General features: G+C 46.4%; 1 protein-coding gene across 1 annotated transcript; it reads right to left on the reverse strand.

Moving 5' to 3' along the window:
* Window positions 1–2972: 2972 nt before the first annotated feature.
* On the reverse strand, window positions 2973–12742 carry LOC101060998 (phosphomevalonate kinase). The gene is made up of 10 exons (NM_001368240.1): window positions 12568–12742; window positions 12312–12462; window positions 12122–12219; window positions 11874–11986; window positions 11700–11752; window positions 8299–8691; window positions 8097–8198; window positions 7140–7367; window positions 6741–6863; window positions 2973–3523 (listed from the first exon to the last, which is right to left on the reverse strand). The coding sequence occupies exons 1-10, from the start codon at window positions 12573–12575 to the stop codon at window positions 3257–3259; spliced, it is 1536 nt and encodes a 511-aa protein (NP_001355169.1). The 5' UTR covers window positions 12576–12742; the 3' UTR covers window positions 2973–3256.
* Between the last annotated feature and the right edge of the window lie 4842 nt (window positions 12743–17584).

A 17584-nucleotide genomic window follows, 5' to 3' on the forward strand; every position in this document is an offset into this window, starting at 1 on the left:
CAAATAAGGTAGAGTAAGCATCTGTTGAGCAGCGCTTATGGGATTTATGATTATCTGGCCTCCAAATTATATAAACTGGCCTAATAATCTTTCTGTTTAATTTGTTTCTCATCTAGATTATTAATGAATTATATAATCTAGACAATGGGTCTAGCCAACTGAATAAGGTCAAGCCAGACAATATGTAGCCTTAATCCTACCTTTCAACTCTAGACCGACCTTTGAGAGTTATTTTCCACCATCCTTTTTCCTCCTCCTCTCATTTCTCCTATGGTTCCACACACCTCCCCAGTTGGACCGTGAAGTATAATAAATTGCGTAGTTACAAGAGCATCACCATTTTTCCTTAAAAAACAGAAACTTGCCTCAGAATTTCACAGAACTATGCATCTCTTTTGATATGCCCGAATATGGTTTTAGAGTATAGACGTAGTGCCGTTTAGAACGCTGGTTCGTCAGGACCACAGATTCATGCAAAAAGAGCCACCCTAGTACTAACAGAAGTCACACATTTTAAAAACGAATTTCCATCGATTGGTGAATGGCGAATACCTGGCATTCCCTGGCCTTCAGCGTTTCCGAAAAGCCAAAGCCAGATTCATAGCCGACAAATAAACAAGCTGGCCTCCGAAAAGCCATAGATCTTCCGGATTTCCTCACCCAAATTAAGCCCAAAGCGAGCCCTATCCAAGCTAGGATAAGAACAAGCATGCCGACTCTAACATAGACATGCTGAACTGTTTTGGTACAGTTTCAGATACCCACCGTGTGCAGTGCAGATAATGCTGAACTGACGTTTAACGATAAAATATGATCTTGTCACATAAAAACTGGAGGGTCCGACCTTAAACTAAACATGATCAGTAACAATTATGTAAGTGGGGAAAGCTAATTAAGTAGATGAGCTAGCAGACCAGAGCTCGAGGATGCTGAAAGTGTCAACTTAGCTTGTAGCAAAGATCGGTATGTAGATGTAGCATATGAGTTCCCTCCACCGATTGAGCCCAAGAGGCTCCTCGTTGATAAATAGCCGAATAGGCAATCGTGCTGTTGAGCCAACCCCGCCCATGGATTAAGTGGATTTGAGCTACAACAATCGGGTCACGCATTACCCACAATTTTTTTTTGTTGCTTAAAATCTGACCCCAATATGGAAAACCCATAAGAAACTTGACCTGACCCGTCCAATGGGTAGGGTCTTTTTCCGCGTATGCCATTTTTCTCCATTACCGGGTAGCAGATGGCAAGACATGTCACTAGCTAGGTCGCGAGCACGAGAGTGTGCTTTGGTACCCTCGACTTCATCACCACCATCGAGGGGATGTTGGCGTAGGTGGAGACTTTCTTGCAGCCATGTCACCAACTTTGACACCATCACTGAGGCGCTTGGGTAACTACAGCTCCACACCTCGGAGACCCAAGCTTCCGGGAGCAAGTGGCTCCTGGACCTGAACAGTGAGTGCATGTGGCGCCAAGTTCACGCTTTTATGGGACCCCGACTGTCCTAGGAGGACATGTGCCTCATCCAAGTCTCGCTCGCCAATGCGTGAGCACAACTCTCCGACTGAGCACCGCTCTCCTCGAAGGTCCTTACGGGAAGCGTCCCAGCGCTACCGCACGGTATGCCAACTCCCACGAACATCGAGTTCGTGTCAGCGGCCAACTATGTGTCGGAGTCGATCCTCAACCTTCTTATGGAAGAATTGGGATCCTCTAACACGAACTCAAGTGAAAGGATCCATCACTCCTCACGCGAATGCTTTATGACCGAATCACGAGATGGCAATGTCACTCCCACGGACGGATCCTAGCTGCAGCTGAACCGGATGCAGGAGCGACAAAGGGAGCTCGATGACGCGCGCTGCCAAATTGAGCAATAGCGCGTGAAACTCGAGCGTGAGCTCAAGCATTGCCGAGACGGAGGGCACGCACGCACCATCGCCTGTGACGTCAATCAGCGGATCATAAAGGACACGCAAAGCCCCCACTCTTATCACGCGTAAGCCACAACGTTGCTACCGCGGCAGCCCTACTTCGGGGGCTCTCGTAGCCGGCTACGTCCGAGGAATGTAGAGCTCGTGAAGAGGTCTGCGCGCTTCCTGAGCACGCTGTGATGCAGCAGACAGACAGAGAGCTCCATGTGCAACGTGAGCCTGGCACAAGTCAACGCATGTCTATGCCGCTACATGACACGAGCACATCCCTGCAACAAGTCTCGAGGGCATCTCCCTAAATCCTGAACCCTAAAACTCTAAATGCATGAGAGACCAGTCCAAGTGGTGATACGAGGGCACCTCCCTAGATGCACGTCAACTCGTCCAACAGGACAAGAGAGAGAGAGGGCCTCTCATAGCTACCATCCCCAATGAGGTGGTCCCTACAACGGGCGAATACGAGCCCTGACTCTCCAATGGCCCAGGGTCTTTTCCTCCCACATTCGAAATTCGAAATGTGACTTCAACCATCATCTCCTCCGCCTCATCTCGTGCAGCTTATTTTGCCTGCATCATATTCATAATGTAGAGTGAAACTTATTGGAGGGTAGAAAGATAAACAGTGGTTTTTACTTAATAGATTTTATTTAGAGAAAAAAACTCTTGGTCGGATGCCAAATTGAGAAGGAATGTCTTAGCTATCTTAGGAATAAATCAAAGCAATTGATCAGTGAATAGTACTCCCTCCGTTTCTTTTTATAAGTCGTTTCCAACACACATTCTATAAATAGCGGCGACATCTAAAACGAAACGGAGGGAGTACTGGCATGAGGAAAGCATAGGCAGATTAAGCAACATTCCACCATGCTTGGTAGGTGGCCACTTCCAAAATCCAAAGCCAACTCAAGTTGTTTGTTTGGCTTTAATTCGAAACGGTTTCTATTGTTTTCACAATATTGTGTCGAAACAGTTGGCTACTGACCACTGACCACGGACAGACTTATAGCCGCGACCACTACCTATCATGGGATAAGGTCAGATATCAAACATTAACACATGCCGAATTATCATACAAACCGCAAAAGTTACAAATACAAGGTTTACAGTATGAGTTTGTTGGATACCTTGACATTTTCTCACGTACATTCCATAGCTATAACTACAAGCACTAATTCCATGGAAATCCATTGAATTCCTTATTTTCTACACTCATGAACAGTCATTGTAAACAACGTGCTAACTTGCTGCAAGTGCAGCACTTATTTTAACCACGTACCTCCTAGCATTCGGCACAATACATAAATAGAATATTAACAGTAGAATCAATTAATCTGAATGGACGATACAGCTGCCGATACCTCCCTTGTTCTTGGGTCAGCATCTTCCAATGAGACACCACGGCAGTCTTCTCGAACGAGAAGTGGCAGAACGCCAGCAGAGCTCCAAGCATTTGCTACAGCATTACTTGCATCCCCCAAAGTCACTGAGAATACTGCATCGAAGCCACCAGCTCCCGGAACTCCAGCAAGTAAAACACCCTCCATATTCATAGTGGCGTCAAGTAGCCGTGTTTGTGAATCTGGCTCAATCTACAAAATTAGGGCAAAGATATCAAACAAGGTTGAATAAGAATATTGACCCTATTATATCTACAATTTCATAACTTAGTGATCCATGTTGCTGTGATTATGCCCTGCGAATCAAGCTCCCTGCCCATTGATCCATTAAACAAGGCTGGGTCAATGGGGGCGTCGATCTCGCTCGTTCTGGGCCTTTGGCTCCCCCTCCGACAGGGACACGTTGTGGTGCATGGCCTCTCGAGCCTGAAGGGGACCTGGCGATCGATCCATGGATCCATCCATCCATCCAGCTGCATTATGAGCTGCAACCTCCAGCAGGCAGCCGGAGAGTAGGGCATCTGTTCTACCTGATGGATCGATCGGCCAACTCTCTATATGAAGAGAAAAGATACATATAGTATATATATATAACAAAAATGTACAAGTGGCTTGTCTGCTTGAGTCCTCCTTGTATATTGTCTGAACTGAACCACCGGTCACCTGATCCTTAGAACTTAGAAGGATGGGAGACTCATATTCTGCTGATGATGATTGTTGACACCTTTTTGGAGGCGCCAATCACTCAAAAGAACCAGCGGCGGTGCTCTCTGGTCAGGCGCGGACGGTCCGCGCGCAGGGGCCGGACGGTCCGCGGCCTGGCGCGAGGCGGTGGTGCTCCCTGGTCAGACGCGGACGGTCCGCGACACAGGGCCGGACGGTCCACGACCTGGTGCAGGGGCTGGCGATCCCTGCCTGACGGCCGGACGGTCCGCGCTCTAGGGCCGGACGGTCCGCGCGTGCGCAGGGACGGCGGAAGATCGCCGGCGGTGCCTGGATCTCGCTCCCGGGAGGGACCCCGTCGGGGAGAAGAGATCCTAGGAGTTGTCTAGGCTCGGGCCGGCCGACCTAGACTCCTCTAATCGACGTAGAGTCGAGGAGAGGCAGAGAATTTGGGGATTGGAATACTAAACTAGGGCTAAACTAGAACTAGACTAGAACTACTCCTAATTGTGCTGAAAATAAATGCGAGATAGAAGTTGTATTGGTTCGATTGTTGGGGGTTCAATCGGCCGTAGCCCTTCATCTATATAAAGGGGGAGGTCTGGATCCGTTTCCAACTGTTTCCCGAGTTAATCCCGCGGTTTTAGGTAACAAATCCCGCGAGAAACTAGGAACCCTAACTGACTCTGCGCGCGCGCGGACCGTCCGCGCCACCACCGCGGACAGTCCGGACCGCGGACCGTCCGGCCTCGGGGCCGGACCGTCCGCACTGCTCTTTTTAGAGCTCAACATATGCCCCCCTGCCTTTTGGTGAAGGTTGACGAACCAAAAGCATATGAACTAAACCTGATGTAGGTCACCGGCTTTTCGATATGGAGATTATTCAATAAAGCACCAATATAAAGGCCGTTTCGGATTGTATCTTTCTCGGCCATGACCATTTGATCAATGGATCAAAAGGAATAGAATGGAGGTGCCCCCCAGTCTGGATAGACGAAGGGACTATACATGTACCATGGATTCATCATCGTGCCATTCCATGTTTGAACAGGATAATATACCGACGATGAGTAAATAGGTGGAAAGTACCCTGGTCTCATAGAATGAATAGACGATGCTTGTTGTGTCGCCTTTCGGGTCGTTTCGTTTGACCGTTTTGTTTTAGCAGGTGACCGGGGTTTCTTTGTTGACCGATCACGTGGAACAGTCTTTTTGCTAGTATTTTTGGAGAGCAACTGATCAAAAGTAGGATCGGCTTTGATCAGCCGATTATATGTGCTTTGACCTTGCGTCTTTTTCCTTGCTTTGTGTAGAGGTTGACGCCTTTGGTCATAGGTGGACTGTCCGGCTGAGTTAGCCGGACCGTTTGTCTGAGCACCGGATTGTCCGCACGTAGGTGCCGGACCATCTACGATGCTAGGGCTAGACTGATGTGTTTGGTTTATTAACTGTGCCTGCCCCCCGGCGTCTTCGAACCTTTTAGCCTTCTCGTCCGAAGCCTTTCGAGTAATCTTCTTTTGTGATATATCTGACATGCGAGGATTGCTGATGACGATGCCCTTGCCTTTGCCTTTATCGGCCATTTCGGGCCGAACCAAGACCTTTTTGCATGTGAGTTCTATTGTATTAACAGGAAAGGGTTGTGTGTCTACTTGCATCTCCTGAAAAGCCAATCGACCCTCATTTATGGCCGATTGTATCTGTCGACGAAAAACATTACAATCATTGGTGGCATGAGAAAAAGAATTATGCCACTTACAATAAGCACGCCTCTTTAATTCATCAGGAGGAGGAATAGTATGAGTTAATTTAATGTTGCCGTTTTTCAGTAACTCGTCAAATATTTTATCACATTTGGCAACATTAAAAGTAAACTTAACTTCCTCTTGTCGATTCTTTCGAATCGACTGTAAAGCAGAACACGCTGAAGGTTTAGCCTGTCCCGGCCAAACCAGTTCGGCGGTGTAAACATCCGTGGATTCATCGTCCGAATTATCGTATCCCACTAGATGCATCTTATGGCTAGCCGATTTTGATGTTTCCTTACTTCGGCTTTCACAGGTCATAGCCCGCTGGTGTAAGTGCACTAGTGAGAAGAATTGGGTGCCATCTAATTTTTCTTTTAAGTAGGGTCGCAACCCATTGAAAGCTAGCCCTGTCAGTTGTTTTTCTGCGACATGAATCTGAAAGCATCGGTTTCTGGTGTCCCGGAATCTCCGGATATAGTCATTAACCGATTCTTCAGGCCCCTGTCGGACTGAAGCTAAGTCAGCCAATTCTAACTCATGTTCTCCTGAGAAGAAGTGTTCATGAAATTTCTGCTCTAATTCTTCCCAAGAGTTAATAGAATTTGGTGGCAAAGCTGCGTACCACGCAAATGCAGTATCAGTAAGGGACAACGAGAATAAACGAACGCGGTAGGCTTCCCCATCAGCCAATTCTCCCAAGTGTGCTATGAATTGGCTTATATGTTCGTGTGTGCTTTTCCCACTTTCACCAGAAAACTTAGAGAAGTCTGGTATTCTAGTTCCCTGTGGGTATGGCACGGTGTCGAATCGGTGGCTATAAGACTTCCGATACGATTGCCCTGTACCTGACACACTAACACCGAGTTTGTCCTTGAACATCCCAGCTACCTCGTCTCTGACCCTCCCATGTTGCTGTGATTATGCTAAACATCATACTGAATATACTTCTTTGAACATGCTATACTACAATACTTGCAGTTCTGTAAAGGAGACCTTACCGGAACACCGGCTGCTATGCCCATCTCTCGCATGTGAAGCCTTATCTCAAGGCAAGCATCCCTTGCAGCCAACAATGATTTAATAATTAATTCTTGATGTTGGTTAGTAGCCACCTCTGTCCACTGCAGAGAAGAAAAACAGAGAATTCAGTTAAAAATAATTAAAGATTAACGCTTCATTTTTCCACAGATACGAACATATCACGATACATGATGATTAAAAAATGGGAGGACTAGCTCTGGTCAACCCAAAACTAAAAGGCAAAATATTATGGTTTATCCTAACACTGCCTTTTCGTTGTTCATCAATCTATTACTACAAACAAATGCTAAGTTGTTTTCAGAAATTGGATAGTGTGATATAATAAATATAAGTATATAACCTAATTATGCAGTTACCTTCTCATAAGTGAGATGGCTACAGGATAGCACTACCGACTCATATGCCTCTCGGTGATTTTCAGAAAGTCCTTTTAAGATTCGCAGTTGGTTCTCCAGCGCTGAATTGGCAAAGGCCAGTTTACTCCATGTATCTTTGCATTTCTCAGAGTCAGACTTCTGCCACCGTTTCACAGATCCAACCATTGATGGAGTAGATGATCCTCCGGTTCCAGGTTCCCCAAGGAGCTAGCACAAAACAAAGAAACATAAGTAGAAAAAAATGATGATATGACACAAATTCCTCCGGAGGCTCACACATGTGTGGGGTCTGGTGAAAGCATAGACAGCATAAACCGACGCAAGTCTTTCTCCTGCAAATACGGAGAGGCTACTCCGAACCCAAGACCTGGTGACTCCGAGAGACAGCTCTCACCACTGCACCAAATCTACCCTTCTGACATCAATATTAGCATGGTAGGGGGGGGGGGGATTATGCAGGCATGATGTATAACGAAGGTCATGCAGCACCAGCTAGATAACATCCAAGGATGTTTGATGCTCTGATCCTTCTGTCTGATCTCCATGCAGCAATGGTCTATAGAGCTGTCCGGTCCAGCTGTTTCGAAAAGCTAGATCCATCAAGCCGCTCGCCCAGTGGGACGGACACGCATTGCTACGATGCAATTGTTGATGGACAGGAAGTGACATGCATCACACATGCATAGAATTTTTTCCAGCATGGTTGTGAGAGATAGATATGACATGAGGTTATAACAGCAGTTTCATCACACATACTAACACTATCAGCAAAGGCATGACCTAATGTCTATAGCCTATAAGCATCATAGCACTGCAGTATCTAGTAAATAAACTGTAAATCCTACACCACTAGTAGCAGACCAGTAGTTATGGTGACAAGTAAAATGATTTGATTGTCATTTTGGGGGAAACAGCCATTGAGGCTTGACGACTTACAAGGGTCATCAGAGGAGGTAATGAGAACTGTTTATTCTCATGATCCCACCTTTGTGTAACAATATCTGATACTACATCTGGGAGGAAAGTCCCACCTGTAGCCTGTAAATATTGTAGTCATAAATTACCAGCTCTTCAAATGTAGTGAGATATACTGACAAAATTCATGAGGTGCAAGCCATCTGCCATTGAGGTTTCTTACCTGAGACGAGAGTATTTCTGGAGAAAACCTTACATAGCGTTGACTCCCATAGACAGCAGCACTAACATCAAAACCACTGCCAATTTTCCCCTGTGCTATACAATGTGCACTTTGGGCAATAGAGTGAACCAAGTCAAGTTCTCGTGTAGTTGTATTATCACCAGAAGATTGTCCTGGACATGAGAGGCTAACGACACCAAGATAGTGAAGAAGAGCTGCAACAACTGATGTGGTCATGGCAGCTGATGACCCAAGTCCAGTTTTGGCTACTTCAGGTTTACATTTCTCTCCAGTCATTGTTCCATTAGCAACCTCTGAGTTAAATGTGATTGAAGAGAATGGAGGCAATGAAAGCAGTGCCTCTGGAGTAAGAGGGAGACCGCGTGCTTCAATCTGAAGAAACAACAGAAACCAATAAGATATAGTATTTTCTAGGTGAGCTCTAGTTGTAAACATGAACTAGATCAAACAAGGATATTATGTATGTGTATAAGAGATATTTAGTATGTAAAGAAGAATATATTCACATGCTGCGATTTACTAAATAATGCAAGGAGAATAACTTTTTTAATGTTTTACAATGCTATATATATCTGGCAGTCTAATCATCTATTTCAAAATTTTACAGTTTGTTATCCCTTTGAAGTTCATTGAACCTTAAGTTTTACATAAGAACGCTGTCATGAATGCATAGAGCATAAAGGAAAATAATAATCTTCAACTACGCAAATTTTATAAGAAAAATAAATCAAACATTGCATGCACACACATCGTATGTCATATAAATATGTACACCAACACATTAGCTTTGAGTTCTGCATCTCATTTCGTACTTTGTAGTAAGAAGTGCATTGTGCTAATTTTGGTCTAAACTAAGCTCTACTTTTATCACGAGTAAAGTGCATTGGCGGTCCACGAACTTAGTATGCTATGTCACTTAGGCCCCCAACTTAGAAAACCGGGGAAACAGGTCATCAAACTTTGTCGGTCCATACAAAACCGTCCAAAGCCGGGTTTACCAAACCGGATGCCGGTGTAGCATGCCACATCGTAGCCACTTGAGATCCCGAACTTAACATGTTGTGTCATGTAGGTCCCTAAACTTTCATTGGTGTGCTCTAGCGTGGTATGACACATGACTATTATGTTTTAAATGAGAGGTATACACAGTGACGGTCCTGACAAATCAGGGGCCCGGAGCCAGACTTAATATAGGGGACTTACTATAATATATATAATACATATTGATAATAAATATTTAAAAATACATCAAACAATTATTCATCGTAAGAAGAAAAAAAATACAAATATATGATTACCTTAAAATTGTCTTCTAACATGTCTCGAAGCGAAGTCATTAATGATAGCATCAATATCAATTTCATCTAATAATATTTTCTCGATGCATAAAATAGTCAAACTATTTAGTGTTTCTTGGGACATTTTAGACCTCAAATAATTCTTCAGCAACTTTAACTTTGAAAAACTTCTTTCAACTGATGCAACGGTGCTGAGCTGCTAGACGGATGAATACTTACAAGAATTAAAAAACAAAATTATAATTGAAGATACCAGGACGATGCTTAGTTATCAGGATGATGTTGCCGTGCTGGGCTGCTGGCGCCGGCTGCCCGGCTCTCTGCTGTGGTCCACCGTCTGCGGATGACGGATTGACGGTGATGCCGTGGTGTAGCCGGACGCCGATGCGGGCGTCGAGGTGCGCGCGCTGCCCACTAGGGCCGGCACCAGTGAGGCAGCGACGGCCGCCGGGCGGCGATAGAAGACTAAGCGCAGCCGCCAGCCGCAGGTACGGCCGTACAGAATTGAAGCGACGAAACGTTCTGCGTTTCCGTGATTTGTGCCTGTGATTTGTGCCTGCGCGTTCTGCTCTTGACGTTTTGTTTCCATGAGCCATATGGTGACATAGTCAGGGTGGGGCCCATCATTCCGGGGGGGCCGGGGCGACCGCCCCGCGCGCCCCCCTCAGGGCCGTCGCTGGGTATACATGTTACAAAGGTACATCTTTATCTTATACTCCCTCCGTTTCAAAATATAATTCGTTTGACTTTTTCAACCCCAACTTTGACCACTCGTATTATTCAAAAAAACATGAAAAAACGAAAAAATAAGTCTATATTTAATAATAAACAAAACTACAATGAATTTTTTGGTTTTTCCCATAATTTTTTGAATAAGACGAGTTGGTCAAACTTGTGATAAAAAAAACCAAACGAATTATAAATTGGGACGGAGAGAGTATACCTTAGCATCATTTAGTAGTGACAATCTTCCCACAAATTTCATACTCGTGCATGTGTGCAAGCTTGAATCTAAATCATTAAAGCGCACATGTAGAGGAATTATCACTACTAAATCAAGTTTTATGGTGCTTATTCAAATCAAATGGCAAAGCTTAAAAGTTGGATAAGCAACATAAAATCCAACCCAAGTTAGCACTTCACACTAGTGTGAAGTGTTACCATGCTTAGTTTCTCTATGTTTGTAGATTTGTCATCAATTACCAAGAAGAGGGAGATTGAAAGATCCTTGCTTTATTTTAGTGAATGAGTGACAATTTAGTCGGACTAATATGTTTTTATGTTGTGATACATAGGATTTAGTCTACATGTACACTAGGGTGAGCAACTCTAGCCATGGAGAAGAGATATTGAAAGATTGTCACTGCTAAATGATGCTAAGGTATATAAGATAAAGATGTACCTTTATAGCATGTAAACCGAATGTTAACGTCGTGTGCCATGTTAGAGCACATTAATGAAAGTTCGGTGACCCAAGTAACACAACATCCAAGTTCGAGGACCCATATGACACAACATGCCAAATTCAGGATCCCATGTGGCTCCGACGTGGCATCCGGTTTTGCAAACCAGGTTTTGAACGGTTTTGCATGGGTCGACAAAGTTCGAGGACCTATTTTTCCGGTTTTCTGAGTTGAGGACCTAAGTGACACAGGTTCGAGGACCACCAATGCACTTTACTCTTTTATCACAATAGCTATGATCATCGTCGAGGGAATAGAGAACCAAAGCACAGTACAAAAGAGTTCACACTTTAAGTTTTAAATTAAACTCTGGTAAGTGTTTTATTGTTTTAGTAGAATTTGTAAAAAAAGAGAGACAGACCCAGTGCCCAAGACTCCCGCATGAGTGGAGTCTGGAAAAGGGATAACCGACGCAAGCCTTACCCCGCAAATGCGGAGAGACTCCTTCGAACCAACGACCTAGTGACTTAGTGAGACAGCTCTCACAACTATACCGAGCATGTCCTTCTTTTAATATAATGTGTAGATATTAGAAAACATATTCAAGATTGACTAGTTCATTTTTTGCAAGAAGCTAAGATATACATCTGAGTATGCTTGTACAATTAAGAAGGTTCACCTGCTTTCTATAAGAATAGAAATCATTGCATCCAAGAATTGTAATGTTCAGACCTGCAACAAGAAGTTGAGACATATTACCCCAAAAAATGATATGCTCGAGTAGTATACATCAAGCAAGTAACCCGATGGGGTGATTAAGAGCAGCAAAAATAACTAAGAGAAGCTTCACAACCTTGCAGCAGCAACTTATCTACTACATCCTTCCTCTCCTTATCAATAATGGTCGCTTTAGCAGCTGCTACCGAGAATTGTATGGCCTGCTCCACAAAAGGGTTTGTAGATTCCCTGAGATGCAACAGTAACGCTGTCAGTGACATTACCACCAGACTCAAGAGTTTCAGAGATAGTATAAGAAAACAAGAGCACTTCACCGCCACGAGATTGCAAATTTGCAACCATTAAAAACGATGAGCAACTTGCCTCGCAGACGTCAATTGCAGCGTCGACTTCGTTAGGGACAGCTTGTATGTGGCCTCCCGTGAGAGCTGAGGGGAAGTCACTTTGACATCCGTCCACGCCTAGCATCGGTGCAGGGGTACACAGGGTGAGGAGCAAGAGCAACACGCTATAGCTTCTGAGACTAGAGGGATGGCAGTTGAAGAGCGCTCACCCAGGCCCAAGCGTCGGCGGGGAGGCTGTCGCGGAGGGGGCGGACGACGGCGTAGAAGCGGGCGGTGGTGCTGAGGACTAGGCCGGCGTTGGGGCGCTCCAGCACGAGGTATCCTCCCGCGATGAGCACCTTCCCCGGCGCCGACGCCACCCTGCGACAACGCCGTCAGATCGGAGCCCAGAGATAGGTAGGTAGATGCGGAACCTTAGCGTGCGAGCGGGACAGTGAAATGACGGTGCTAGCGAGTGCTCCTCACACTTCCATGGCCTTCGACTCCTCGGCGGCCGAGACTCGATCCGAAGGTCGCCTCTACTGGAAGCTTCGCGGGAGTGGACCGGCCGAACGGCTCGGCAGAGGAACGCTCTGGCGATCACGGCGACGGCTGGGCGCGGGGCAGCGGGTGGGAAGCGTGCGGGTGCGGAGGAAACGAGGAATCGGCGATGTGGTCGGGGCCGCGCCGCGCGGCGAGTCTGACGGCCCAGGTGGCCGTTCAACTGGACCAGACCTCACTTTCGTTGAGCACGTGGGCTGAAAGCGACTAGGCCGGCGCGGGGTTTTGGCAAACGTGCGAGTCGGCCGGTTTTGGCAGATCATGGTATGGGCCGTGCGAGTTGGCTTGGGCTGGACTTCCGCTAGTGTGTGCTTGTCACTGTGTCCGTTTCCGTCTGCTTTTTTATCGGAATCCTCGCATATGCTATTTTCCTTTCTATGATGAGGGGGGAAAAGGACTCATAAATTTCAGCTGCTTGAATGAATTTTCAGGTAAAAATTTTAGACAACCAACTAGTATAATTCAAATGACAACTCACAAGAATCAAATTACAATTTTTCTGTAGTCAGACGATCGATTAGAAAATTACATATTGCCTCGTAGTAGCAATGAACAACAAAAGATGAGGCACCTAACTATAGCAGTGAAGAGAAAGGACTGAAGTGTTGCGTGGCAGCAGATAGGCTGCCTGACACTGACGGAGCCCTATAGAGACAGATCCGATCCAAAGCAAACAGCTGCCTGGACTGGAGTAGGTACACCAATGTCTGGTTATGACGCAGTTAGTTAGAGGAGGAATCTCACAATCTCCCCTGCACGCGAACCACCAGCAGAGTCGGCCCCTCCTGCATGCCACCAATCCACCATCCAATTGGTCATGAACCATCTCATGCGTGGTCAGGTCGATCGTTAGCTGCGAATCAAGCTCCCTGCCCATTGATCCATTAAACAAGGCTCGGTCAATGGGGGCGTCGATCTCGCTCGTTCTGGGCCTTTGGCTCCCCTCCGACAGGGACACGTTGTGGTGCATGGCCTCTCGAGCCTGAAGGGGACCTGGTGATCGATCCATGGATCCATCCAGCTGCATTATGAGCTGCAACCTCCAGCAGGCAGCCGGAGAGCAGGGCATCTGTTCTACCTGATGGATCGATCGGCCAACTCTCTGAATGGAGAGAAAATATACATATATATAGTATATATATAACAAAAATGTACAAGTGGCTTGTCTGCTTGAGTCCTCCTTGTATATTGTCTGAACTGAACCACCGGTCACCTGATCCTTAGAACTTAGAAGGATGGGAGACTCATATTCTGATGATGATGATGATGGATTGATGGTGATTGGGGACGTTGCCATATTTTTTTTTTGTCGGGGAGCCTGTGGGGCTGGCTGGTGGAGTAAAATAGAATAGAAGGGCCATGGCATTGCCATGTGAGACAATGTGGCTTTGTTCCCAGTTGAATTATCGCTCTAACAAGTCCGTCCATCAGTGCCTTTATTAATTCAGAGTCAATCAACAACCGAAGTCCTTGGCTCTGTGTGCGGCTCTGTAGGCCGGAACTATTGAATTTACTTGGGAAAAAAACAATTGAAGTCCTGATTTAGAAACTGCAATTGGACTGCTGAATTAACCGTCTTCCGCTTATATATCCACGGGTAGTGAAAGAGTATTATTTTTTCCCCTGATATTTCAGTACGGATGCTAAGCGTGATAGTTTGGTAACCTCGTTTTTTTTTTCAAAGGGTTTTCATTTTTCCAAGAAAAATTAGTTCATTTTTCTTTAGAAAAAAAGAAATCCCTTAGGAAAGGCCAATTGCATGGTTCATGAACATAGGTCGACAACGATTGATTGGTTGTGCTCTTGTGCCGAGAGAGAGACGATCGATCGAAGAGTTGGCGCGGCCTGGGCGGGACGAGAAGGCTAGGGAATGATGGATGCTCTGAGCTTTCGTCGTCTCATCAAAGTTTGCGAAAGTGCTAAAGGATCCCTTGAACTAACCCTTTTTTCAAATTAATGCCCGCCGCTTTCGTTGCCGCTAGCTGCGTGCTAGACGAAGCAGATGAAAAGGAGCGCGCTCGTTGTTCGATCGGTTCACAAAGGTGCATGTGCGCTGCACTGCACTGCACCCACAGCTGTAAAAAAAATATACTATAGGCCTGGGCCGGCTCTGTCGCAGGAATGCCTGCACGTCGCCACTCGAGTCCACCGTCGTTTTTTTTTTCTGCTTGATGAAATAAAGCCACATTGAAGCCATGATGGGAAACCTGCTGGGATCTGCGAGTGTGAGTGTGCCTGGGCATGATGGTGTGGGCAATGATGGTTTGATCTTTGATTTATCACTGCGCTAGGTTACTAGCGAATCCTAGACACCGTTGATCGATCGATCGATCGATCGGTGACGGTCGGTCGGCAACAGCTGCTTGTGTTGAGGCCGTGGATGCCGGCTTTGTTAATAACCAAATCCACTGAATTGCGTGGAGCATCAGCTTGTACTACGCCTTCCCATCGAGCTCAGGCGGCCGGCCGGCCTGCCGATCCCATGCTCTTCATGCTATAGCGCGGCCGCGTACGTACAGGCCGGCCGGGGCGCGGGGGAGTGGAGGCAGGCACACGCCTGCACAGACGTACGCGCCGCGGTCGCCGGCCGGCCGATCGATCACATGTTCATGCTCATGCTGTAGCGTGGCCGCGTATGTACATGCCGGGGCGCGAGGGAGTGTGGAGGCAGGCACACGCCTGCACAGACGCGCCGCGGTCGCCGGACGGCCGGCGCGCGCGGCGCCGCGCGGAGGACAGGCGTGCGTGGCCGCGCGCGCTTCGGTGTCGACGCGCGCGGCTGGCCGGCCGGCCAACGTGCTCGTACGATACATCCCGGATGACCAGCTAGTCAGCTACCACAACATGCATGCACCGATGCACACGAGCGCGCCGAGTGGCTAGCTGGACTACTGGACGAGGTCGAATACGTGCGCTACACGACGTCGTCGTAGTCGGCCCGCGGCTTGCCGGAGACGCACGCATACGCGTTCGTCGCGTCGCATTCATAGAAAGCGCCACGTACGCAGCAACGCATGTGGTGTGCACGCGGCAGAGTCTGGCAGACGCGAGGAAGGCAGGCAGCGTCCGATGATCGAGCTGGGTGCACTGGTGCAGGTCGTCGCCTGGTGTATGAATGAGTGATCTATCGTCTCGAGCTGATCCTGAGAGAAGTTCTTACTAGTAAAACTCCAAGCGGTCTAGAGAGAGAGAGTGGCTCAAGTGTTCAGTACTTCGGTCTTCAGCAGACAGCAGCAGCTAGCTGGCTCTGTCCGGCAGGCGGGCGTGCATCTACAGGCGTTTGAACTCAGCACTAGAACAACACGATTTCGTGCAGGGATCGGAGAGATCGAGAGCTGCGCTGCTAACTCCAGTGACCAGTGCCCATCCTCCTAGCTATAGCTATAGCTGTAGGTCTTAAACCTTTCTTGCTTCACCGACAAGCTAAAGGCTCCGGCAGTCCGGCGTGTCCGCGTGTGTACGTGTACGTATCATCTACCGGTTGTAGCACACCAGGGTTTACCCGTTTCATATTCATTTACCGCCCACGGCCGCCCCAAGAATGGGAAACTCAAACTCTGGCGAGAAACCGCCGAATTTCGTCAAATCTCGAAATAATTGAAAATTTAAATTTTAAACCACCAGTTTCTCGGTCGGGAAACTGCTAATTAGCACCGAGAACCAGCCTTTTGTCACCGAGAAACTGCCTTATGTCATGGAGAAACCATTTTTTCGGTAAATTTCGGTGTACATATTTTTCAAATTTGAAAAAAAAAGAATTTCGGTGAGAAGCCGCCGTGAAACCAGTTTTTCCGATGAAATTCGCTGTTTTTACCAAAAAAATGATTGGTTTTTAAAAAAAACCCTAAATATAAGATATATATATATATTACTATATTAAGTACTAGTTTTAACGGTCGTCCCGTGTTAATAATTTTCAAAAAAAAACTCTTACATTTCTTTAGAATCAACCCGCACTACTATAATTTCTTTTCTATTACTATAATAGAATAGTTCATGTAAAAAAATAAGTTGAAATTATGTATAAGTGAGTGTTTAAAACTTGGTTGTTGGTGCCACTTTCACACTCACCTAATCAATATAAAACATATATTTTGTGTTTTATTAAAATAAAATTTATCATATTATATATATATATATATAAACTGTAGCAATGCACAAGTATATGACTAGTATGTGTATATATAAGAGTACTCAGAAAACATTTAGTATTTTATAACGATTTTTCTAGTATTTATATTTTTTCAAATTTATCAAAATATGAACCAATCTTTGGGAAAATTGGTCGAAAAATCCGACCTGGCCCGGCCGGAAACGAGAAACCGGCGATAAACCTTCCCGACGGTTTTGTAAAACCTTGAGCTATCTTCTTCTCACCATCTATTTGAAACTCTATTGTATAAATAGTGTCATTTAACATTACGTGTCTCCTATTTTACCCTATATCTACTAGAGACGGTCTTGCACACGCGGTCAGAACTCAGAAGGCATCCCTTTACGTTTAGGAGATGGGATCGAGGAGCAGATCCTGCGGCAGCTAGCGACACGTACTGCTATTACCTTACCGCAAGCTGGATGGCTGTGCTTGTGCTCGGCTGCGCTGACTCGCTGACTTGTGACTTGTGCGTGTGGAAGACGGAACTCGGAAGGATGAAGCAGCCAGCCTGACGAGTTCCATCTCTGCACGGATTCGCCTTCCCCCAACATCCTGCACGCGCGGATGCGCCGATCGACACAGGCAAAGTCATCCTCACATGTGTGGGTGACCTTGGGCTTTGGAAGCAGCAACGACTACAGACCTGAATCCGTGCGAGCCACCGCCATCGCTCTTGAATTTTGTGTTTAACCTCAGCTGCTCTTGCGTCACCCACCCACCACATGTACGTGTACCGGCATCTTTCTTTCTTTCTTTCTTTCACACAGAATTACTGTACAACGCTGC

This window comes from Zea mays, chromosome 1 (genome assembly GCF_902167145.1).
Source record: "Zea mays cultivar B73 chromosome 1, Zm-B73-REFERENCE-NAM-5.0, whole genome shotgun sequence".
Classification (NCBI taxonomy): Eukaryota; Viridiplantae; Streptophyta; class Magnoliopsida; order Poales; family Poaceae; genus Zea; species Zea mays.